General features: G+C 42.0%; 1 protein-coding gene across 1 annotated transcript in view; it reads left to right on the top strand.

The window, feature by feature from the left end:
• myo10 (myosin X) overlaps positions 1 to 24,118 on the top strand; it is a 157,940-nt gene that overhangs the window by 54,508 nt on the left and 79,314 nt on the right. The window contains exon 4 of the mRNA XM_071897130.2: positions 20,094 to 20,281. Within this exon, the coding sequence (XP_071753231.2) occupies positions 20,094 to 20,281 (188 nt within the window). The remainder of the gene's footprint in view (positions 1 to 20,093; positions 20,282 to 24,118) is intronic.

The following is a 24,118-nucleotide window of genomic DNA, read 5'->3' as shown; positions in this document are numbered from 1 at the left end:
TACATAACACCCGAGACAAGCGTCTAGACGCAGGCAGATAAGAGGCGGGAGACGGATAGGCCGGACAGGGAGCCTCCACCATGAGACGATACTGGGAACGAGGGACATGAAGAAGGTCACGTTCTTCTGGAATGATCTGAACAGGCAGAACTGTACAGTCAGACCTCCCCTCCAACTGTTTTAACATGAATATGAGAGTTTTTGTGCCGACTTGTCAGAGACTAGTGGTATGCGGTGATTACAGTGATGTTCCCTGTGGATATCCTGTCAGACAAGGTTTGGCTTTCTGTCTCTGATATCTCCAAAGATACGCATAGTTAAAGCTGAGTTGGATTTTAGGGAACGATTTCACAAGGTTCACTAGTTAACACAAGTATGAAATTGATTGAGTGGTGTGCTCAACTGTGTGATTTTAAAAGTGAAGTTTTGGAAGCACGTGTCTGGACACAGCAAAAGTTACTCATGTGTGGATTCATGCTTCAGTGGCTTCAGAAAGTATCAACCTCCTGGATTTTTTTCCACGTATTGTGGGGTTGTTGATGGGGAGTTCAAAATGGATTCAGTTGAGATTTTTTCATCACAATACACGCAGAATACCACATAATGGCAAAATAAAAAAAATAAAAAATGAATGAAAATGGAATACAGAAAGATCTCATTTAAATACATATTCAACTCCCTAAGACAATACTTTTTAGAGGCACCTTTAGCAGCGATTCCAGCTTCTGGTTGTCCTTAGATACATCTGTATCAGCTTGACACATCTGGATTTTGGGATTTTACCCATCCCATATCCATCCTTGCAGATTTGAACGGCTATCTTCAAGTCATTCCACACATTTTCAATGAGGTTCAAGTCTGGGCTTTGGCTGGACCACTCAGGGACTTTCACATTCTTGTTGCACAGCCACTTTTGATTTGGCTGTGCGCTTAAGGTCACTGACCTGCTGGAACATCAGTGTGTCGCTCCAGTCTGAGGTCTCTGGCACTCTGAAGCTGGGAATGAACCCTAACCCTAACCCTAACCCTGGGACTCCTCAAGAATCTGCTTTTATTTGGCTCCATTCGTCGTCCCAAGAGGGATAAATACTTTCTTTACCATTGCAACCGCCAATGGATTGTCTTACCAAGTAAAAGGCACATCTCATTCTGTTGCATCAGGTCTCTATTTCCAGCGTTCATTGTGGTTGAGTCATGAACTATGCAAACTGTCATTTTAGATGCTGCTATTCTTTGATTTCCTGTGCCACATGGGATATAACATTTTATTTTAGCCTGTGCTGAGAATACTGCTTCAAAATGAAGAGTTATAGTCTATTTTTCAGTGTTACAATTGAAGGGTTTTTATTCCAAAACACAATTTATTTCTTAACATTTCCTGTACATCATTGCCCAGTATTTCAAATAAACTAATTATATCACTTAAAATCTAACTATTTTTAAAGAAAATCTATAAAGTTTATGAATAATGTACATTGAGTTTTGCTCTCAACAGTCATTTTGTGAGTGCAGGTGTCACATTTTTTAAACAAATGTATTACTTTACTCCTTTTAATTACATTTAATTGCATTTACAGAGTTTATGCAGGTGGTTGAATTATCCAGTGTTCCCAGTGGTTTGAGGGTAAATCAAGTATTGTTACACAGTGGTACACACAGTACTACTACTACAGTAAAATGTTAAATACTGCACAGTGCACTGAGTGCTATGACTGTCAGAAAATATAATTCCAACTAACAAGTTTCTGGAACAGTTTCAGACAAATTTGGCTTTGTCTTCCAAAAGAAAGTCTATTCTTGCTTGAGAAGCCAAATCAAAATTGTACTTATTTGCATGGACCCACAGTCTTTCCCCCAAGTTTTTTTTTAGTTAAAAGTATTGCTTGAGTACAGGATGTTTGGCTCTCTGACGTTTCCACGACAACAATGTTGACTAGGCGATGAGAAGCACAGGTGATGAGAGCCAAACAAGTAGCAAGATCTTCGGTCTTAATGGCTGATCCCTTCTTGGACATTTTATTCTCATAAAACCCCCACTTTGAAATCAGGCGTTTTAACCTGGACAGTGCTGAACTGGCTTCTTGCTTGGCAGCCAAGAGCAACAGATTGCCAAGTGAGAGGGAGAATGATGAGAGCTTGGGTTTGTTTGGTTTGATGCCCGTTTTAAAGGCTGGTATTCCAGCGGCGGCCTCACTGGGAGTTTGGCGGGTGCTAATGGGTCTTGGCGAGGCTTTGATAGCAGCCATGTTGTCCAACTTGTGAGACAGAACAGTTAAGAGCATGTTAGCTTTGGAGCAAAACCACATGGGCAGTGTATCTAAAAATACTCATAGACACAGAGAAAGTGTAGTGGAAAAAAGCCTTTCGACATTTTCTTCCTGGTTTTCTTTCTTACTTCTCTGTAAAATGTGATCATTCTAGGGACACAGGAATATTCTCTCCATCTATTGTGGCTGTGACCTCTGACCCTTGACCTTTGACCCTTGACCTATGCTCCATTGGTTGCTTGTAATGTTGGTGAAATCAAAATTGAAACTTATTCCTCTGTTGCACTCATTGGAGGTTGTTCTGGTTAAGAGTCTAAGCTAAATGACTTAAAGCTCCAATCTGCAACTTTTCATCTTGAGGCAGGAAGTGTACTGTTAGCCCCGCCCTCCTCCCCTTCAGTCGGTCAAGTTCCCACCCCCAACACCTGTCAGTCACCTTGATGATGTCATCTGTCCTGAGGCTGAGGGAACCGGCAGCGCAAAGCCTCCACAGCCGATCTGACGCTGACGTTTACCGTGTTTCGCTCTTCTTTCTTTTCTTCCTGCTTTCCTCCATTGTTGTTGTTGTTGCTGTGACTTGCTGCTCTGGGACAGGAACATTTATTTACATATGTTGCAAAAGTCACAAAAAAGTGGAAGAACTCAAAAAGTGCGCAACAGAAAACTGTCATTAGTTTTTGCACTTTTTTTGTGCAATAAATTAAATAAAATAAACAACCTGCTCTGAGCACCAGGGACAACACAATGAATCTCAGAGAGTTTAAATCATTTGAAAGTCAATTTAGTATACTTTATTTTACAACTAACCTGACACGTCTGAATTGTCCCGATGTGGTAAACTCCACCCATCTAGTGCTCCAAGAACGTTAAAACAAACACTTATGAATTACTTGCAAATAGCATTTGACCCAGTTTCAAGTTTGATCGCAGGCGTTTCAAAGCCTCGTCGTCTGCCTCGGCCTCAGCAGCGTGTTCACAGCCCTCCCTGCCTTCGGTTTACCAGGACCCATTTCACCAAAACCTCTCCTCTAATTTTCCCTCTTTGCAACTTTCAGCCCAAAAAAACGTCAGGGAGGAGATGGCGCGGCGGTGATGAATTGATTGGATAATTTCGACCATACGGGAGCATTCAGATGTGATTAAAGTAACGAGATGGCATTTGTCAAAGGTTACCGCGGCTAATGCGCGCAGAAAGCACCACAAGGCTCTCTTTGTCGCCGGCTTGTTTTGCTGGAGAAAACGCTGGGTCAGGTTTGATAATTAGTTTAGGTAGAAAACAAGACTAGTAAACTATTTGTCCTACATATTTTCTTTGTTTTCTCCACCATACAGTAGAATTCCATAGGTCGCTTTGGTCTAACTGGGGTCAGAAACAACAAAGCTCCTTTGTTTGCTAATTAGCTCTCTGTGTAAAGCAGGACAGAGTATGGAATTCATAACCTTCCACTTTCTAACTACAGCACAATGTGATGTATTAACATGCAATATATCATATACTTTATAATGAACCAACAACACAGCCATATCCTACTTCTACAAGTACTACTACTACTACTACTACTAATTCCACTGTTATTACTACTGCTAATACTGCTACTGCTGCTACTACTACTACTACTACTACTGCTTCTACTACTAATACTACTACTGCTACTACTACTACTACTACTACTACTACTACTACTGCTACTACTACTATTACTACTACTACTACTACTACTACTACTGCTACTCGTACTACTACTACTACTGCTGCTGCTACTACTACTGCTACTACTACTACTGCTACTACTACTATTACTACTACTACTACTACTACTACTAGGCCTACTACTACTACTACTCGTACTACTGCTACTACTACTACTGCTACTACTACTAGTACTAGGCTACTGCTACTGCTACTGCTACTACTACTACTACTAACACTAATATTAATACTAATACTACTACTTCTACTACTACTTATAGTGCTGCTATTAGTCCTACTAGTAGTACAACTAATAATAATAATACCTATATCTTTACAGCAAAGTTACAAAGTGCTGCAACATAAAAGATGTATTATCTTGGTTGGGTTTTGGGTTCAGTTGTATCTGTGTTTACTGGGATCTGACCACATGTCTAAGACATTAGAGGAACTAAGCTCCTCTCTCTAACACGATACCCAGTGAGGCCTGAAACAGCGTCACTATATAAATCAGTGATTTAATGTCATGTACAGTAATCACACGTGGGCCGGCGGATGCTTCCGGAGTCTGGACTTTGTCGCTGTGCCTGTTAGCCGCTCCAGAGAGGCCGCCGTGCATTCTTACCCGTCCGTGGTGAAAAATGGGCGCTCATCAGCAGACCGGCAGCTACATTCCAGTCAGATATCTGTCCCGACTTCTGCTGCACATGACGGTTTACTGCCGTGTCCACCGGAGACCTTCCAGAACCTTCCTGCGGCCTCGGCGCCCATGTGTGTCTTTTGTTTTCTAGGAAAGAAGTCAATGCCCTTTAAGCCATGAGGATTAATGAGTTTTTTTTTTGTCATTTTATCTGACGTTCTTATCCAGAGCAACTTGTAATAAGTGAGTGGGGAAGAGTTCAGCGTCTTGATCAAAGATGCTTTGACAGGACCGTTTGGCTGTGGATGGACACACTTTCCAGGGATCGAACCTGTGACATTTTGTTTACATGACAGTCTATAAGGTTCAACCAAACAAGCTGCTGTTGTTGTTTCCATAAACGTAAAGAGGATTTTTCCCGGGACAGAGGAACATGGGTGTTGAGAGCAGCAAATGGAAAAGCTTTGATGAACTGACTGTAGGTTGTGTCGTGTGTTAGAGCAATCGATGATAGAAAGGAGCAAAACAGACATTTATTCCCATGGAGAAGTTGTATATTATTACTTTAACGCAGTGATACTCGGGGCAGAGTGTCTTTATCTCCTGTTTGTTAGGAAGAAGTCACAGCCCTTTACTGCGGGGGGGCGATACTTTGTGGGGCCTCAGAGAGCGGAGGTGATAGGCTAATGTACTGAGTCAGATGCATGGGAGCGAGGGGCCCGCTGTCATAACTTGTCAGGAGGCCCCGAAATTCCTGGCGGCACTCCTGCTGCCTTCTGAGAAAATTAATTAATGAGAATTAGTGAGGTAGTTCTGAAAATCATCTGTCTTGCAGCCACCGCACTGCAATGCAGAGAAACATTCTGCAGGGAGGAGAGATAACTCCACTTGTTTCCACTGCAGCTTCACTTGTTTCTGGAATCTTCTAGAAATTAGTGTCAGCATGTTGAAACCAGTCAGAATAAGTCAGATCACTGCACTGATGTCAAGAAAATGACTCTTGATTCCACAAAAGTTGATTTGCATCGGAAACAAGTGAAATTATCAAACTCCACTGGCAGATTTTTTTCACTTGTTTTAAGAAAATTATGATTTTAGGACTCAATAAGAGACTAAATAACTTGTTAAGATGGAGATTCTTTTGCAGCTTTTACAGCTAAAAAGAGAAGTAGAAGGGGTTGTTTTTTATGTTTTGTGGTATCTCAAATACAACAAAATATTTAAAAAAGGCACAGGATAAGACACATTACATTAGAGAAAGTCTATAAAATAAGTTTTTAATTGAATGTCTGTCTTGTGTGAACCTCAGAACTCGACTTTCCACTAAATCGAGGAGCTAGCCTCAGCGCTAATTAGCTTAAGCATTAGCATCACAGACTTGAACAGGGAATTTAGCTGTGTGTGTGTGTGTGTGTGTGTGTGTGTGTGTCAGTCTTCAGCTCTGGGCTCTTTGATTGTAACCAGCTGTGCTGTCGACTGGTGGCCTCACTCGTCTCCTCTGCAGATTCCAGTGGAAGAGCACACACACACACACACACACACACACACACACACACACACACACACACACATTCTCTCACTCACACAATCTCCATCTTTTTTGACTCTTGCTCTAGATATGTCCCACTTTTTCTCAACCTCCCTACTGTACTCTCTGTCTCTCTCTTATACACACACAATCACACACACACACACACACACACACACACACACACACACACATTCTCTCTCTCTACCTATTTCTATCATGCACTTTATATTTTTTTTGTCTGTTTTGTCTGCCCCCCCTTCTCTCAATCTCCTACTTTCCCTGACCCCCCCCCCCCCTCTCTCTACACACACACACACACACACACACACACACAACACACACACGGAAAGACTGTCTCTTGCTTTCTGGACATTCCAATGTAAGCACCCCTTCTCCCTTCTCTCTCTCTCTCTCTCTCTCTCTCTCTCTCTCTCTCTCTCTCTCTCTCTCTCTCTCTCTCTCTCTCTCTCTCTCTCTCTCTCTCTCTCTCTCTCTCTCTCTCTCTCTCTCTCTCTCTCGTCCCAGCAGGGGGTCGTTCAAATCAAGAACTTTTTATTCCATCAAGGAATTTTTTTGTCTCCCGTTCTCCCTTTTTCAGAGCAAGGAAACGGGTGCAACGAGTTTATTTGTCTTTGTGTGTAAGTGTGTGTGTGTGTGTGTGTGTGTGTGTGTGTGTGTAGAAACAAGGCAGCTGTTCGAGCGAGTCTTTGCCTGTGCCAGTGGGATTTTGTATTTGTGTCAGGTGTGTGGGTGTGTGTGTGTAACTTAGGCAGCTTTTTGAATGCGTTTGGCTGTGTGAATGAGTGAATGTGATTTTAGGTGTGTGTGTGTGTGTGTGTGTGTGTGTGTGTGTGTGTGTCCATCCATAAATATGGCTGTATGGCTTCACTCAATGGCAGGAAATTCCTTCACTGGGTAATTTGTCTTGATTTCCATTAAAGAAACACAGTTAACTCTTCCAAAACTATTGCTGACATTAAGGTAAAACTCAATTTTGAAAATAAACACTTAATTATTAGCAATTTTACGATCTTTGCCCAGCAAATAGGCTGCTAATATTATTGAGGATGAGTTAAAGCTTCACCAGGCAAGTTTTTATGTAAAAATCGTAGAACTGCAGGAGTGATCTGTTTTCTGATCATGTTGGCGTTCTCAGTAAACCGGCCACTGAATGTAGCGTTTTGAACTGAAAGTCAATCTCACACAACTATGTGAAATGAACTCGACTTGTTAACACCAGATTCCGTGTTGGTGTCTCATAAAGTGTTAAAACTCAGTTTTCCCAGCATGAGAAGGTTCCATGAAGGAGACACGACTCTAACCAGGCAGTAGAGTCTCAGTGACAGGCAGGGTGTTGTGGTCGGGTGGAGGATGGACGATGAGTTTGACTTCAATGACGGAGACCGGAGTTCAATTCCCAGCTTGTAGGAAGGAAATTTCTATTGTGAGTCAAATTTCAAGTCAAGTTTTTCTTATTAAACGACCAAAGTCTTTCCCAAAATTTAACCAAGTTGTTTTACTTTCTTAAACTGAACCGTTAGCCAACCTTTAGCTGAAAATGTCGTGTCCAATTCATGTTCTTGTCACAGAATCCAATTAGTGGTGGAGGAACATCATTTTCACATAATTTGTGTCCACAGCACGTAAATCTGTGTCAGAGTTTGTGCTCATTTCACAACTTTTTATGAGATCATGTTGGAAAGTCTTCATTCCCAGCCTCGTTACAGACTCCAGACCAGATCTGTTCGGTCACTTCATTGTCAGAAGTGAGGATTGTAATCACAAGTCACCTGACAAGCACTCACACACTAACACCGAAGCTGTGTCCGACTGGACGGACACGGCATCATCCTGTGAAGCAGGGCTGATTAGAGCTGACCGTGCAGAATCCAGCAGCACATGCGTGTGATAAACATGATTTATGTGTTTTGAATCTTGAGCCTGTTGTTCAGGTGAGGATTTGACCAAACAAGGGCTTCAGACTGATAAATGGTTTCGAGGTGAAGGGGATTTACTAGAAAGTGTCGGCAATAATGATGAATAACCTCATTGTGACACATATTCCACACACACACACACACACACGATGGAAAAAGATGGAGGACAGCAACAACATGGAAGTGAGGTGAAGCCTCATCCGACTTCCAATGCAAATATTCCTTAAAATTTAGTGCAATTTCACTTTCACCAGCTTCCATGATGTACTGTCTCACAAATGTAATAGGAGTCAGTTTTCAAACATGGATGAGAACAGTTAAGACAAAAAAATCCGATCTGAACGCAGCTTTACTCTGAATCAGACTGATGAGAAAGCCTCTGTTTTGATTGGAGGCTTCCTGACTCGGGGAGCGGCGTCGCTCGGCTTATTTCAACATGTCGGCGTGTCTGCTGCGATCGAGCCGCTGACAGATGTGAGAGCCAGCTGCTGCTCCGCTCTCACAAGCGTTCAGCTCGCTTAGACCGTGAAAACCGGTGTGGGCGGCAGAGGCCTGGAGGCGAGAGAGGCTGAGGGTCGCCAGTCCGAAACCCCGGACCCAAAACCCCAACTAAAACAGGCCGAGACCAGTGATTCTTAACCTGTTTGATATCAAGGACTCCTAATTTAGTCCACATTTGCGCCATGGACCCCCCAGTTTTATTGTCAGATACGATTTTCCAGAATTTCATGACTGTCTGTGTTGTATAGAGAGATAACAGAGAAACTATGATCAAAACAGTCATTCTTCTACATTCTCTAATTGTGTTAGCTTCTTGTAAATGAAATAATGCTGAAGTTTAACGATTCATCAGTTTGTTGCTGGGGGACCCCCTGGAACTCACTAAAGGACCCCTGGTGGTCCCCGGGCCCCATGTTGAGAACCACTGGCCTAGACTAAAAAGTGGAGCAGGGTGAAGCTGAAACAGAGCGTCCACCAAAGCTTCGCCGGATTTAAAAAAAAGGGTTAAAAAAAAAATGCCTTCAACGCTGTATACAAGTGTCAATATGAAAGCTTTCCTTCCCAAAAATGTCACATATCCACGTCGCTTCAAATTCACGTCTTAATATTTCAACAAAATCCCAGATGATCCAGATGAAGTATTTGGATGTGAGTGTTTTGTAGAGGCAGCCAGAAACTTTACTGCTGTTCCATGAGACGTTTCACTTTCATCTGTAATTTAGTTAGAGGAGATGTCACTTTATTCCCATGGAGGATATCTGGTTTTGGAATGAAACTCTTCATCTGTCTCCTCGTACGTAAACAAACACACACAGTACGGTCTGAGAAACACACACACACACACACACACACACACACACACACACACATTCTCTTGGTCTGCCTGAAACACAAACCCAGTTTAGCCCTTATTAAAAACAGAATGTGCGCGCTCATGTGTGTTTTAGTGTGTGTGTGTGTGTGTGTGTGTGTGTGTGTGTGTGTGTGGTGTGTATGTTACATTTACATTTAAGAGCATTTAGCTGATGCTGTCATCCAGAGTGACTTAAAATGAATGGGACAGTAGAGTAAACTTAATTTCCTAGTACACCATTGTGTGTGTGTGTGTGTGTGTGTGTGTGTGTGTGTGTGTGTGTCTTCACGTGCGCGCTCCTCCTCCTGCCTTGGCTGGTCCACAGGTCCTGATTGCTGTCAGATGTGCAGAAGCGGCCTCTCAGCCAGCGGAGCGTCACGCTCCGCCAAAACCTCCTCTGATGTCATTTCCTCCCGTTGTGTGTGTACCAGCGCTCGGGGCTTATGTCACTTCCTGTCAGACCACAGACGGAGGCCGTGCTTCTGGTATCATTTTAGGTCGTTTTTGTAAGGAATGTGTGTAAAATGTAGGGGGGGGGGGAGTACTGAATCGGTGGAACGAGGCAAAGATGTTAAGGAATATTTAGAGTGTATGCATTTTTACTTCTGCCAACAAAGTTATCTCCCATGTCTGTCTGTCTGGTATCTCTAGTCTAGATATCTCTAGTCTAGTCTTGTTTATTTATATAACCCTTTACAGTCGAGTCTCAAAGGACTTTACATACCATCATATACAAAAAGTAACCAACAGATTTGGCTGAAATCTGGTGGACAGATCACTCTTGGCCGAAGGATCAGTTGATTACATTTGGGTGATGATCTGGATCTGGGATTTCCACTATTAGACAATCATAGTTTTTTAGTCATGACTATTATGCTGCATTCAAGTGCTGATGGGAACGTCTGACATCTGGGACTTCCAAGTCGTCTTCTAAAAAGCGTTGCGTTCAAGTGCTATTTCGGCAGAAAATCAAACAAAATGACAAACAAATATAAACTGTTACAGTGTTGGAGTTTTTCTGCTCTACCAAGTGTCTTCTAGACCAGTGATTCTCAACCTTTTTCATATCAAGGACCCCTAATTTAGTCCACATTAGGGCCACAGACCCCCATTTGATGAGATTTTGTCTCTCGAACCCAAATCTGAGAATTTTTTTATTGTTAGATTTGATTTTGTCCAGAATCCCATGAATGTCTGTATTGTAGGTAGAGAGATAACAGAGAAACGTTTAACAATTCATCAATTTTCTGGGGACCCCCTGGAACCCCCTCAAGGACCCCTGGTGGTCCCCGGACCCCACGTTGAGCACCACTGTTCTAGACAGTTCAGGTGGGAATCAAACCTGCAGAGCTGTGGACGTCCCTCTGCTCACTCTGAGTCACTTTAACCACCAACTACAACGTAAAGGAATTTGTCTGTTGCTGACAACTTCAAGGTGCTGCTGTATGTGCAGCGTTTCATCATCATCAATAAATCAATACCACATTAATTTTGAGATATTAGTAGAATCACCGTGAACAAACGAGACCATTGCTTGCTTTACGGCACAAGACAGGAACTGTTAGCAAGTAAAACACAACTTTATTCCAGTGTCACTGCTCTAACTGCAGAGTTTTATCTGGTCTGCAGGCAGATTGGCTGTTATCAAGGCTGTCTCTGGCTCTTATCTTTCTTCTGCCTCTTCAAAACAAACATAGCAACATCCTCTTTGCAGCAGGAAGCAGCAGGGTTCATGGGAAATGTGCTCTTAATTCTGAGAAATAAAAAAGTCTACACATAGCACCTTTAAAGCGTTTCACAGACAGTACATATCAACACATGTTAAGGGACATCAGGACCTGAGACCCGTGGAGAAAAGCCTTAATCTGCTGTCCTAACTCAATTTTAATATTTATCTTTCTTCTTACTCGAATGAAAAGTTTCCACGCTTAATTATGTATTGAGTGAGTTTTATGAGTCAAAACCACCGTTTTATTATTTCAAAGATTCACATGCATCATTGAGAAACTCGTCCTTCTCCTCTTCATTCCTGAACGACCTGAGTTTCGCAGATGTGGGGTTTCCGTCTGTCAGCAGCGATATATAAAACATCAGCTGGGGATCGGGAACGCTTTAATCGCCGAGTGTAATAAATGCGGAGGAATTTGTCCCGGTGACTCGGTGGCGGCTGGACGTTCCTCCGCTCCCCCCGCTCGCTTACATTTCCTGCCGTCAGTCAGTCAGGTTGGCGAAGGCCTGCTTCTGATTCTCCGTTTTTTTTTCCCTCCCCCATCTGGACTTCATTTCCCTCTCAGTACATTTATCTGGCTCTGTCTCGGCCGTTTGAGCTCTTATTATTTATCCGGGTCCGACTGCCCGCCTGTTCTACGGTTACAGCACCGGGCGCCGCTGACGCCTCTCTGTCAACAGAGCGGGACCGTAACCTCGCCACGTGCATCGAAAAGAGCCGTCCAGGACATCTACTGTCAGTGTAGGCTGTTTTATATTGTGGTTGGACCCATACATTGCCCCGTTATTGGCTTTTTCGAAAAAAATCATCATCTATATTCAACAGTCGGTGTCATCCATCCTCTGATATGATGGATACGATGCAGTTTGATTGATTACTTACAGTATTTATTGTAGAATTGATCAGTAATACACTACAAGAAGACTTTAACCTGAAGTAATTCTAATGCAACATGTTGGATTGGATTTCACATAAGTATGCATGAATATGCTGTATTATTATCATTATTATTGGGTTTCAGTGGAGTCTCATGGTCTGAACGACTTATCTTGCAGCCCTGTTATTATATTTTGCTTTTTTTCCTTCTATTATTATTATTATTAGTGGTGGTAGTAGTAGTAGTAGTAGTAGTAGTAGTAGTAGTGGTAGTAGTGGTAATATCAGTAGTATTTATATTTTCTTCTCTTTGTTCCTCCCCTTTCCCCAATTTCATATCGAAAGGCATCAATTATTTAATTTATTTAAAGCTAAATAAAAATGCAGTTCCAGAGGCTTTTCCACCCTGAAAAGAATAAAATTCCAAGTGAACACTGAAAACTTTTTAAGTGTGAAATTTTCTGGCATGAAAATAGTCAAGTTTACTGATTATCAACACAAAATATCATCAGTGATCAGCACCAGCCTTCCAAAATCCATATTGGTGGAACATTGCATCATATAAACTGTCATGTAAACAAAATGCCGCAGGTTTGATCTCCACAATACGAGCATGTGACCATCAACAGACAAACTGCCCTGCTGAAGATGCTGAAGACTTCCTGCTCACCCAGCAGATAGAGAAGAGTGTCAGTGAAACGCCTACTAAAAATGTAATAATATAAAAATATAATATAAAATATAATATAAAAATGTAAAAGTAAAGTTTCTTCCGTCAGCGCTGTGGTTTCACATCAGATCCGAGCCGCGGGAGGCCGGGTCGGGGTTCGTCACCTCGGCCAATAAGGGGGGGCTTCTGATGAGAGTCACAGCCAATTAGCTCTCAGCCGGGCTGCGGCCGTGGAAACCGTTACCGGGACGGGGCGACACGGGATCTAATCGAGTCCAAATGGTTGTAATTCATCGAGTTAAGGGGAGGTATGACTTTGCCCCTAAGCGTTTTTTTTTTTTATTTTTATTTTTTGTTCCCATGACGATAGCGACGCTCCGGCTCTCGTGCGAACCTTCCCCCTCCAGGCTGCTGTTGTTTGGAAAGTGAAGCGAGCGTGACTTTGCTTCCCTGATAATGTTTTTCTAGGAAGCGTGTTCAGGGTGCCGGGTCAGGCTCTGCGGGTTCAGCGGAGATTCGGCTTTAAACACTGAAGGACAGGTTTACAAATTTATAAAAGACAAATGCATAAACAGCCTCTTGTCGGGGTGTTCCTGATTTTATTTCCGCAGCAACTCCCTAATTCACAAGACAGTCAAAACACCTTCACCTCCCTCTGTGCCGCACCTCAACAAGGCAATTTTCAATTTAATATAGAGGAGTCACAGTTTGGAATACATTTTCTTATTTAGCAAATTCATCTCCCTCCTTAAATGCATTTAAAAGAAAAATAAAAGCGGTTTTGATTTCTGACAGTTGCTAATACTCTCACTTATACATTTTATCGCTTACCTAACATCCCGGAGCTCTGTATGATTTAGTAATATTTGTTGTACCAGTTTACTAATCACTATTATGTAACTACTTCAGTAATTGTATTTTCATTTTTGTAACTACTTAAAATAAACTTTCAATAATTGTAACTTAATTAGTAGAACTTTAGTGAGGTTTTGATAGAAGCTCATGCTGGGCTTTTTTACCTTACTTACTCTTTTTTTGTTTTTTAATATTTCCAAATAAACTAAACTAAACTAATGTACAATCATAAATCCAAAATGAACCCTTACAGCAGTCACAGTGTGAAAGTGTGTGACTGTGAAGCCGGTTTCACTGTTCAGCTGAATAAAAAAAAAGGTTAAAATTGAAAAAAAAAAAAAAAAGCATTACATGACGCTACATGAGCATCTGTTTGACGTTTACACGATCCACTGAGCGATGCAGGTGAGCCGCACGGCCAGACGAGGAGATCAGTGCGACTGTAAACTGTTTACACCGCAGCCGGAAGAAAGACTTTCTGCTTTTATGCCTTCAAACTGAATCCTTCTCCTGACCAGAGAGCTGTTTACACTCCGCCCCTCTGTCCCAGCAGCGGGCCCAGCCACATCACACACTGTGTACTGCTGATTTATGATGATGTACATTACTACATTACTACGCTCCCCTCCTCCGTCTCTCTTCTTCTTCTCTTCTTCCTGTTGCAGTGCAGGCTGCTTTGCACGGGAGCCAATATTTGTCTTGTAAATATACTGTCACCTCAACTGCCATTCAAATGAGTTTGCATCCAGGCTGAATGTGGGTCAGTCAGTCAGTAGGCCGTTTGAATGGAGAGGAGACATTAGTGTGAGGAGTTTAATGAGGAACACACACACACACACACACACACACACCAATGGAAGGTAATGCTAGGCAGTTTCCTCAGCAATAGAAGTAGAAGTGAGAACTTTATATTTTTAACATTTGCCTATTAAAGTCACAATGAAACTGCATTTTGAGAGCATGCTCCTTAATGTGATGTATTGGACTTTTTATTTACATGAGGTCATCGTTAAAGATGCACTGTTTTCCAGGAAGGAAAAGTAATGCGGTTTTGATTTAAAAATACAAGAAAATACAATTTTGTAAATCTTTTGGTATTTATTGTTTAAATGGGTGCATTTTATGAAATATAAATGTAGTTAATTCATTTAGCTTTTCTGTAACTTTTATGTTTGTCATTCAGGCTGTTATTGTGGCCAATAACCTGGTAAAAATAAAGGTTAAGCGCGTAAAATGAAGCTCAGCACAGCACAGTAACTTCAGTTTGATGGCAAAGGAGTTACTGCTGCATGTTTTCATGATAAAAGTGCGAAAGTATAAATGTCTGTATTCTTAAATACATTTGTCTTATTGCACTTTTGGTTTCAAGATGTGTGTTCAGGTTTGAGCTCCACAGTTTTGGTACAAACACACTTCAGATCCTCTCTCACACACAATACATCCCGCACTGCATGTGTTTGCTCAGTTGGTTAATTAAGCCTGTGTGCTTAAGCTGAATAAATCATCAGGTCTCTTCAGTGTTCCTCTTTATATAGACATGCACAGAGAATACAGCAATATGTACACAAAGTGACACACACCTTCACACTCACACAGACCAGGATACACACAAACATGGACTTCTGTACACATACACAGGGACACGCCCTGCTTTCTCGTGCTGTCGGATACATCGGAAAAACAAATTTCCTACTTGGAAATTTTACATGAACGGCATTCAAAGTTAGATGATGAAGTCAGAAAGTCAGAGAAAATTTTGATCCCTGAGTTGTTGAGTTATGACGCAGTGATGACCTTTAACCTCCCCAACATGGTGGAGAAATCACGTTTTGTGTCAGTCAACACTTCTATACACATGCAGCTTCATTACAGTTTGTAGTTGGCCAGATTAAACATAATAGTTAACCCTTGCTCAAATGAAGTTTTTAGATTAACTTGTTAAGATGCAGGACGGCCATGTTTGTTTATAGTTATAGTTTATAGTATAGTTTTATTTTCTGACAAAATAGCATGTGAAAGCAAAGCTCCGACTTCCAAGTTCTGTATGTCGGACTTTCCCACCAGGATGTGAACACACACATAGACAGTAGGGTTCGACTGAAGTCAGTATTTTGTGCTGATATTCACAGTCTTTAAATTTGACCATTTTAAATTACAAAAAATACAAAAAACTCAAGTATTCAGTGGTCATCAGATGAAGGAATATTACTACTACTACCATTACTAGTGCTACTGCCGCTGCTACTACTACTACTGTTACTACTGCTACTACTACAGTTACTACTGCTACTACTACAGTTACTACTTGATTGATTGACTGATTTTTGATTTGATTGATTTTCTTTTATTTTCGTGTCATGCACACAAAGTGCCCAACCCTCATGGGTTTACAAGACACCAAAGTTACAGTTGCAGTGGTCACACATTTCATTACATTTCATTTCATTACAAAATTACAGATTATTATACAGCTTGGTCTTAAACAAAATATTCTGCCTTCTCTCCCAAACTTGGCAAATAAAATCTGCTACAAAAAAGATTCCCTTCTTGAAGCACAACTCAAGTGTTTCATAATCATCCAGCCCAAAGAAATCAACATAAATAGAGGAGATTTTACTAAAAAGTACATCCCTTACGTCCTCGTAGACAGGACAGTAAAACAAAAAATGAACCTCATTCTCAATTTCACCTAACTCACACAACAAACAAAGTCTGTCCTACTACTATTACTACTATTGGTTCTACTACTACTATTACTACTTCTACTACTATTACTGCTACTGCTAGAACAACTACTACTACTGCCATTGCTGCTCCTACTAATGGGGGAATGCTTAATGTAAATGTATGCACTCATAGTATTGTAAGCTGCTTTGGATAAAAGTGCTCACAAATTGGCATGCATTCAATTCTGTAGAAAAAAAACGACTGAAATTGCGGCTGTGGCTGCAACCACAAGTTTGGTGTTTCTCCTTTTCCTTACATGAACTGAAAGTTGAGTGAGCTTCATGACCGTTGCTCTCTGAAACACGTGAACATCAGTGAGGGAATAGGAAATCTTAATTTCTAAAAACGAAGGGGTTCTACAGTAGTTCCATTCAGTTCGGGTTCGAGCACCACAACAAAATACCTGCTGAGGCCAAACCTCACCATGAGAGTCTAATATATTATTTTTAGTATTCTTTCCATCCCCTATACATCGGTATGCCCATTAACCTAATTATCGTCATTATGGCTGTAATTTGAGTTCTCCACTTCAGAGCGCTGAACAGGGTTTCACCCCGGGCACGGCGCAGGATGTTATGAATGGTCCTGAGCCAGTTTTTTGCCTTTTTCCCTCCTATTCACCCAAGCAAACCTGTATTTGGGAACCTGTCTGATTAACCTCGCTAGAATAAGGAAAAGGATTCCTCTGGTTTTGATTTATCTGCTTGTTTTAGCAAGAATCCAATACTTTGAAGCCCCTGCTTTAATATAATAAACTTGTCGAGCACTTTTCTAAACAGAGTTACTAACTGGCTGTACAGGTAATAAAGCAATAATAAACAAAAGCCTAATAAGATAGACAAAGAAAACATCTGGCTTTATTAAAACAGGCAAAAGCAGCAGGAATAAAATAGGTAAATACCAATAATACAAAAGCCGTTCTGTCTCACAGGGTATGAAATAAATCTCTGCAAGACTTAAACAAGACAGTCCTGCGTTGTGTTTCTGATTCTGATGATATCGTTCCTCTCTCTCTCCTCTCCATGTTCGGCAGATCGACAGCTCTGCTCGCTGTGCGATGCTGTCTTGTGTTTTTACGGCTCAGACAGAAGGGAGGGCTGGTGGAGATGAACAGGATGGAGGAGAAGTCGTGTGGCTGCGGGGGGGAAGACGAAGACGTTCGCCAGACTGAAATGTCCCGCTCCCTCTCTCTTCCTAATGCGTTTCATCTCCTCCTCCGGGCGAAAGTCACTCAGGACTTAATGTGCGGTTATGGGAACACTGTGCGCCTCTGCAATGAGGTTTCCACTTTCTGTCCGAGTCGTGCAGGCAAAAAAAACACTGTATCTTTGAGAAGCTGTGATCAAGAAATGCAGTTTTTTTTGTCTATATTTAAACTTAAGGTTATGCATAAAGACTCCAGTGAGGTTAAGGGTTAAGGTTAAGTTTCTAGTTGCCGTTTTAGGTGAAAATTAGGATCAATTCCATCTTTGCAGCGCAGCTAGAAAGAAACAATGAACAGTAGAGGAGCTGCAAACAGTTGTGGGCATGTTTTCCCTCAATTATGTGTCTGAACAAGCTGTTTCTGTGCTGTTCTCTTGGAGGTAATGATCAGTCAATCTCATACTCACGGTGATCGTTTTTGACACACAGGACAAGCATGTTGGACTTTGTGAAATGGCAGGAACATTGCAGCCCCTCTGCCATGAGAAGTGTCAGGATCTCCAAAGCTTTTCCCCCTCACCGAAGCGACAGTGAAACCCCGTCGTTGTTTCCAAACTGTCGGTCTGCCTGCCCTTCTTCTGAGGGAGACAGGCCAGTTAATGAAACACTTATAATGATGTGTTTTTTTTTGACAGGATGGAAAAGTTCTCCCAGCCTGTTTACTGCGTCCAAACAGTCTTGCGCTGCTAAGCATTTACCGGTTTTGACAGTGTTTTTACGCACAGCCTCAGCGAGTGTAAAAAAAAAAAAAAGCCGCGTGAACGCTTTCCTAACCTTTGCAACTCTTTAAACTTTCATCACCGACGATGACGATGAGCGTTTTTGACAGCATCATCGTTTTCATGCGCAGTCTGAGAACCCCGACGACTGCTTCCCCTAACCTTTACGACTTTGCAGACGCTCACCGCATGAAGCCAGCGATAGAAACATCCAAACACAGTTGTTTTCTCACAGATGCGTGCTGATGTGCTGCCTTTTTCCAAGGCCGCCTATTATCCATTAGTCACCGCCGCAGCACCGAAGCCGCTGCCAAGTCGTCTTCTGGCTTCACAAGCTTCTATTTCAGCAGTTTGGTTTGTTTTGCTTTGAACTTTGAAATATGAAGCTGGTTTGGAAAGAAGAAATCAGTAAGCTTTGTGGGGAGAGAGAGAGAGAGAAAAAAAAAAAAAAAAGCAAAAGGTCAAACACGATGAATGTCGTACTGCTGAGCGTTCCTGACAAGCTCAGTAAACCTGGCGGAGGAGATTTTGTGTTTTGCTGAGATTACATGCTAGGCTGCTTGTTATGTTTGCTGTCGTCCACCATCCATGCAACTTAATAAGGATTTTATGACTGTGCTTTTTGTCCGAGAAATTGGATTATGTCTAGCCTTTGGCCCTTCTGAAAAAGTCTGTTTCCACCTGAGAAATGACAGGCAGCAGAGATGCTTTGCTCTGATCACTGGCTATTAAATGACTAATAATGATGAATAGTTTTGTCCTGCTGGTGGAAGTGACTTATTAGATTTGTCATCATCATATTTTTTTTTTTAAGTTTTTACAACTGTTGGTAATGCAAAATATATAGGCTATATTGAAATCAGTCTATTTACAACATCATTTCATTCACTATCGCTCTTTAAGAATGGGGAAACATTGCACCATCTACTTTTACATCTTTATATCTCCCTCTCTCTACCATAGCAGTGTATTTTATGTCTCTTGCTTCCTCCCTGTTCATTTTGCAGACATCTTTTCTGTCAGACCCTCATGATTTATTCATCTTTTAAAGCATTACCTTGACATTTTTCGCCGTAGTCTGTAATTTGTCTTCGCTCAGCACTTGCCACACTGTTTCTGAAAGGTTTTTGGCATCAGCGCTTCTTAACTCGTCTGCCTGTTAGCGCGAAGGGAAAGTCCTGAAGGGAAAATATAGCAACATTTCACCCATAATAGGACAAGTACCCAGTGAAGACAAATAACAGGCTAAAGTCAAGCTATTTAAATTATCAGACACATAATGTCTAAGGAGGCAGCAGGCTTTTGGAGCAGCAGGACGGTGTAATGAGAAGGAAGACGTTGAGTTTCTTCACAGGAATCAATCAAAATATCACATTATAATTCTCATTATTGATGCTGACTATGATCATGCTCTATTTAACATGCCTGTCAGTGGTTTCATTGTACAGAATGAACCAGATGAACCTTGTGAGGAGATGCAGTAATCGTCCTTTTGTTTCCAGATCAGGCAGATACAGATTCCAGATACAACTCTGAACCTTTTTTCTCCTCTTTTGTCTCCATCTCCATCTAATGCACATGTGTTTTTGCACATTGTCATTATCCTCATCTATGGTACCTCTGTCCTGTAGCTTTTGTACAAAGGGACAGCTGATAATAACCAATATGTACGGAATAATTGTGATCTGTAAATGTGTTAATTTGAATATCATGGACATCATGTGTTCTATTTAAATACTAATGATATTTGCATTACACTAATCATTTTTTCACAATGTTTCCACTATTTCATACTGTATAAATATTGATTTTTTTTATTTTGCAACATTGTTTTTACACATACTTATATATATATAAAGCACATATTTCATGTCATCTTCTCCTCTCCACCGCAGACGTACATCGGCTCCATCCTGGCGGCGGTGAACCCGTACCAGTCCATCCCCGACCTGTACGACCGGCCGGCCGTGGAGCGGTACAGCTGCCACCACCTGGGAGAAATCGCCCCGCACATCTACGCCGTCGCCAACGAGTGCTACCGCTCGCTGTGGAAGAGGCTGCAGAACCAGTGTGTGCTCATCAGGTCGGTGACTTACAGTCTCTCTTTGGAAGATCTTTGTTTAACAAGGCGCTCCTGTTGTCTTTCAAATAAAAGTTGTAGAGAACCGGGAAGCTTTTTGAACGGCTGGAATCAACTTCTCGTCCGTTTTGCACTTGCTAGGCGGAGCTATGAAACCAAATCACATAGCCACACCTCCTTTTCAAGCTCACAGAGGTCTGGAGAACTTCTGGTCAGAAAATGTTGGATAACGAGACCTTGAAGAAGCAGCCATTTGATTGGCTCAGAGTTTGAAAACACAAGACACGCCCCCAGAAACGGCACCTCTGGTTTGTCCAGGTAGAAACAAGTGTCCTTTGTTAGTGTAGCAACGCTAACGATAAAAATGGATGAAAACTTAGACTTATGACTTTAACATTTAGCTTGAAGACTTTGCTTCGAAACCGGGATAATGGCGTGTTTCCCAACAGGCCACGGCAAAACTAGGTGAGCAGTAGGCTAGCGCCAGGCTCCGCCCCCACGCAGTTTCATTGGTTTGAAACATGAGGACAGCCAACAGCGACTCCACCCCTTTTCTAACCAACTGTTCTGCTTGAATTTCTCCAGAAATGTCTCCAGTATGGCTTTGCGAGATTAGGGAAACAAGGAAGCATGCAAATCCGATTGGCTGCTGACGTCCAGTGACGGTGAAAAGTTCAAGCTTGTTGAGCGTCCAATCATGAGCTGAGTTTCCTGGTCGCTCAGCTCTGTAGGAGAGGAATGGACTTCCGGTGACTTGTTGATGGCGTTACTCACAGTGTGAACGCATGGTTAGGATATCAGTGCTTTGCTTGATACTTAACCGGCCGCTCTACAAGAGACTGAGGGACTAGCATGCTTGTCAATCAGGAGTTACATCGAGCCGTTTAATTGGCTATTTGAAGAAACCGTTGTGGACTTAACCTCTTTAATCGCTCTCCCCTCAGTAAGCCAGATACTTTGATCGAGTTTCAAGTTCCCTGGGCAGTATTGGCTGCAGCTCTGAGGATCTCAGCACTGCCACAACACACACACACACACACAATGCACACACACACACACAGGAACACTCTCTCTCTTCCTATCTCCATCCTCTGTCCGCTGGTTTCCTTCCTCACATCCTTCCTCTTTGATTTAAGCTGGAGGACTTTCACATCCGCCGCCGCTCCATTGTGTTCTCAGACAGACGGAAGACGTTCTCTTCCCCCGACTTCAAAAACTCCCCAGTTATTTTTACCGTTTGGAAATGATAATATTTTGTCCCGATTTAGCAGAGAGCGGATACCGAAGATGACCTTCTGTGTGTCTCTCTCTCTGTGGGAAATGCTGTGTCGGTGATAGACTGAGGCTCCAGTCACACTCAGACATGTGAACTGAATACGTGGCGAGTAAAGTCGAGACTGGAGGGTCGCTGGTTTGAATCCTTGGAGCGGTCGGGAAAGTCTGGGTTGGGGAAAGTGAATGAGTACCGCTCTCCTTTTGCTGAATAACTGAGATAACATGAAATTGTATTAATCCCCATGGGGACATTGGGTTGTTGGAGCAGCAAAATAGTAACAGGATACAGCAAAGAAAAATAGATAAGATAAAACAATTCAAGTACAAGAAAGTAATAGAAGAAAGAGGTACTAAGATAAAAGATTAAAAAAAGGTAATGTACATACTACAGTATTTACAACAATAGTGAATACAAGCAAGAATATAGCAAATTAAATTATTTAGTTATTAAATATAACACAAGCAACAGTTGCAACACTGGGATGTGCTATAGCATTACCACAAGTTTTAAGATGTTTCTGTAAAAATTCAGCCGTCTTATCAGCTTAAATCACAAAGTCAAGCTGCAACAGAGAAGAGCGTCCCATTGTCACTAACTGAGACGCTGTAGTTTCATTCATTTGCCCAAATTAAATTCAGGTGTCAGTTTGGTCACTGGCAGGAAATCTTCTCCACTTTTGAAGTGGAGAATCGGAACTGAAGAGTGAAATCCAAACTGTCTCCGTCCAGAGAAAGCTGGACTCACCAGATCTTTTCCTCTCTCGTCTCTTTGCTTTCCTTTGGTACAACGCATCACAGACCGGTTTGCTGACGTCACCACACAGGTGATTTCTGGGTATTGAAGTTCAAATTTTTCAAACAGTTACCTCTTGCTGCTACTTGGAGCTGCCAATGTGTGAAGTTGGAGAAAGTTCAGCTTTCTGTGAAAATGTAAATTGAGCTCACTCAAAGATCCAAAGCAGAAGAAGAAAAAAGAGATTCCCAACTTGAGAGCTGTAGGGGTAGGGTGTGTGTGTGTGTGTGTGTGTGTGTGTGTGTGTGCGTGTGTGTGTGTTGGGATATTAAAGGCAGTCACAGGTGTCGCATATTAAAGCTCAGTGGCGGGCGAGTCACAACACGCTGGGACAGATACGAGCGCTGCAGTCATCCCACAATTAGCCGGCATTAGTTTACAGCCCAGCTTGATGGCCACTTAAGGAAACCCTCGGCATTGTGGGTAATGAGAGACACATGTCCGTGTCCTTAAAGTGAGCCTGGGTATGTTGGGCTTGTGAAGAAAGACGAAAATAGGTAATGAGTGAAAAATCTATCTATCTATCTATCTGTTTATTGTCCTTCATGGCTTTCTTTTTCGACAATATGCAACTTTTCACCTTGAGGCAGGAAGTATATTGTTAGCCCCGCCCTCCTCTCCCTCAAGTTCCTGCCCCAACACCTTGTCAGTCATCTTGATGATGTCATCAGGTAACTGGCAGCGTAAAGTGGTTTACGCCTCAAAACGCCCCAACATCACTGAAAAGACAGTTTCAGGCAAACGGGGGATTTAGGCCTGAACACACAGACTGATAATGTAGAATACTGTAGATCCTATTAATTGTTATTTTAATGTGAAAAAAGTTGCTTATAGCAGCTTTAAGCACCTCAGTGTGTCTCCAATCACAACTCAGCAGTGGGTCTGAATCTGCGCTGCCTTCATCCTAGAATATAGAAACTCTTTTGTCTGACAGGATGTTGGTCTGTGGGAAGAATATGTGCCGAGGCGTGCGCAGCGAGGCGCAAACACAAACATCACATCGTCACTGTAAAACGCCATGAGCCGCACAATGGCACCATTCTGTTCACGGTGGCACATTGTTATTGTCAGATGAAAACCAGGCATCTGTCTCTGCCTTTTTTCCCATGCTGAATCCTATTACTTCTGCTGCTGCAACGACCTAATTTCCCCAAGGGGATCAATCGTTGTTTTTTTTTTCTGCAGCGAAACTGAACTGAAAAAGTTTTGAAGAAGAAAATAATGTCTAATTTTCTGATTGATGTCCATGTATTTTTGAGAATATACAACAGAGCTTTATAAGGTTTCAAGGGCCCAGATGCCATGAAAACGCACTAAACACATTAATGAAAGCTGTTCAAGTAAGAAAAATGAAAAACACCAAACAGCAGTTGTATGGTTTTTCCATGACAGCAGCAACACATGAGGCCAGGCCAGAGGGGACAAACCACCACATTTAAAAACCCCAAAAACCAGGCCACAGTAATGACATTTTATTGTTGTTTCGGCTAAAATGCAACCTGATGGTTTACTGTCTGGTCAAATATAGTAAATGACACACTAAGCTGCCCAAGCCACATGCTAAGCTTTCATTGTCCTTCACTAAATCTCATTATTTGCATCTTTTAGAATGTTTTGAGGTTGGACATTTCATATTTTTTACGCTGGAGCTACAGGTGTGCCAACGTCTGAGTCAGTCGTTTATCATTATTTAGCTCCCTCTGCTGTGCTCTGTGTGGGCTGGATGGATGAAGCTGTGAGTAATTGCAGGGTGGGAACAGTGACACTCACAG

The sequence above is a fragment of the Centroberyx gerrardi genome, chromosome 13 (assembly GCF_048128805.1).
Source record: "Centroberyx gerrardi isolate f3 chromosome 13, fCenGer3.hap1.cur.20231027, whole genome shotgun sequence".
NCBI classification, from domain to species: Eukaryota; Metazoa; Chordata; class Actinopteri; order Beryciformes; family Berycidae; genus Centroberyx; species Centroberyx gerrardi.
The sequence above is the reverse complement of the archived record's forward strand: the minus strand, read 5'-3'. Positions and strand labels throughout refer to the sequence as shown.